The 2,502-nt window shown below is 40.4% G+C and overlaps 1 protein-coding gene across 2 annotated transcripts in view; it reads right to left on the reverse strand.

Moving 5' to 3' along the window:
• Positions 1-206: 206 nt before the first annotated feature.
• MYEF2 (myelin expression factor 2) overlaps positions 207-2,502 on the reverse strand; it is a 534,185-nt gene continuing 531,889 nt past the window's right edge. For both annotated transcript variants that reach the window (XM_044077583.1, XM_044077582.1), the window contains exon 17: positions 207-637. In XM_044077583.1, coding sequence (XP_043933518.1) covers positions 474-637 — 164 coding nt within the window. In that variant the 3' untranslated portion in view covers positions 207-473. The remainder of the gene's footprint in view (positions 638-2,502) is intronic.

A 2,502-nucleotide genomic window follows, 5' to 3' on the forward strand; every position in this document is an offset into this window, starting at 1 on the left:
GGAGAAGACCAACTTTGGGAAAGAATGAACCAGAAAATAGTAAAACATTAGACGAGAGACCTTAGCAGTGAATGCACAGGACTTTTTTCACCTTTGTCCTTTTAACTACAGCAAAAGTGCAATGAATCACTGAAAGCATGGTACAACATATCAATCAGCAGAGCAAAGAAACTGCAGCAGACTAATGTACAATAAACCAATGGACAAAATGTCATAACATTTTTATTAAAAACCACAGTATCCATTCAATTAAACTGAATGACCATAAACAAAGTTGTCCTTAAAACAAATCAAAAGAGCTCTGTTAAAAAAAATAATGGTAACAGTATGTTAACACTATACTGCTACAAAATCTGGTGAAGCTTTAAAAAAGTTAATTTATTACAGCTCCCATGACAAATATATATATGAAAGGTGCATAAGGGGACAGGGGCACAAAACATGTACAGGAATGTTTAACATTACAAATTAAATTACTGATTGCGATCCATGCGAACATCTATCTCTCTACCACCAATCTGTGAGCCATTCATCAACCTGCAAGCTTTTTCGGCAGTCTCTGGTGAATCAAAACGAACTGTGCCACAACCTTTCGATTTTCCATTCTCCATTTTTATTTCTGCATAAAGTACATGACCTGAATATTTAAAAAAAAAAAAAAATCTGAAAAAGACTGCAAAATGCAAAGATCCACGTCTAATGCCTTGAACTTTAACTTATACTTGAGATATCAAAAGTTCAGTTGTTGAAACCACCATAACTACTGTTCAAACAGGTGACTCGCTGTTGCAGCAATTCCATATCAAACTTTATGCCTATAATTTCACAGCAATACTAGAGTCCTCTACCATATTAAGTTACCTACCACAAAGCCATGTAGCTACCAACAAATATCAATGCAGCACCACAAACATACAAGATAAAGGCACGGACCCAATACAGTCATTTCAAACTGAATGTCAATTCATACCATAACCTGGCTAGTAACTGGACGCCAATGAAATTGCTAAATTCATCCAGGTGGGTATGCTAGTCGCCTAGGACAACATAATGACAGGTTCTCCCCCCCCCCTTTTTTTTATTTTTATTTTTTTTTTTTAACACTAACACTACAGTGAGGTATTAAAAGGTTGTGCATATTCAATTTTGGTGATGACGATATCTCTCACTACAAACTACCTTGCAGTTGGAAACGTGCAAAATTCTGTAGCAACGTTTCAGTTGTGAAACTTTTGTAGACTGTGCTACATGCCTTGAGAATGTTAAAAGCTTGTTTCAAGGAACACCTAGCACCCCTGAAAGCAGCATCCAAACATGTGGATGCAGGACTCAATTCTACCAAGGGATTTCTGCAGACAGGCAGCACATCTACCTCCAGAAAAAACACTAGACATTCCATTAGTCTTATGAGCTTGCACACTGGTATCTGTTGCATAGCTCAAAATCTCAAGGTTTAACCTAAAAAAGGAAAAAGCTCAAAGCCACAGTACAGGCTAACCATTCAAACATGCCTTCTTCCTTTAGAGGATACAATTGTCTAAACACTTACCATAAACATAGATGTTAGCTCCACACCAGTTTAGGTACGGACATCCTCCCTCCGACATCAGGGTGGAAAGGACAGTCAGTGCCATTTTTTTCATATCTTTGTCCTTAACTAGAGCTCCACTTTGACAACTAGGAGCATGAAGTGCCCCCTAGAACAAACTCTGCACAAGGGGGAGGGGACCAACAGGGATGGAAGAAGAGTCCAGTAATTACTCTTGAAAGATTCCAAAAGCTGAAGCGTGATGAGTAGATGGACAGAGAAAGGAAAGTAGTGCAAAATCTTATATAACCAATGATGTCCCTTCTCTTCCATGTTGCAGTATTATACATATGGGTTTACCCTTCTCTCCAATTCATTCGGCCAGGTTTCCAAAGATTCAGTCCCTCTAGGTGCACTGGACGTCTAACATGGCAGCAGGTATGCGGGCCATAGAATTGTCTGCATGCACCAGCCCTCAGAACATATGAAAGCCCCAGTCGGAGATGGTCTATAAAGACATAGCTTGTCCAGTGTCCCCCAGCAGAGCAAGTGCAGTCTGACAAAAGGGGAAGGTGAGAGGGAAGGAATACTGCATCATGGAAGAGAAGTACATCTATGGTTATGATAAGATTTTACACAACTTTTTTATGTCCTATTTCAATGTTGCAGTATTCTACATATGGGCGAGTGCCAAGGCTCAGAGGATTGGGAAGTGGCCTACATGTTTCCAGGAACCCATGATGGATAGGCCTGGGAAATCCAGCTCTGGAGATGTGGTCCAGTTTGTAGTGTTTGGTGAAGGTGTGTACTGAGCATCAAGTAGCTGCCTCAAGTATACAGTTAGTGTCTGGCCATAGCTCTGGTGGAGTGGGCTTTGACATTGGCCTACAAGGTCTTTCCATGGTGTAAGGCGCAAAAGGAAATGGCCATGGAGATCCAAGCCAAAATGTTCCGACTTGCAGCTTTCCCAGGTT

The sequence above is a fragment of the Protopterus annectens genome, chromosome 7.part0 (assembly GCF_019279795.1).
Source record: "Protopterus annectens isolate FY-2018-M chromosome 7.part0, PAN1.0, whole genome shotgun sequence".
Classification (NCBI taxonomy): domain Eukaryota; kingdom Metazoa; phylum Chordata; order Ceratodontiformes; family Protopteridae; genus Protopterus; species Protopterus annectens.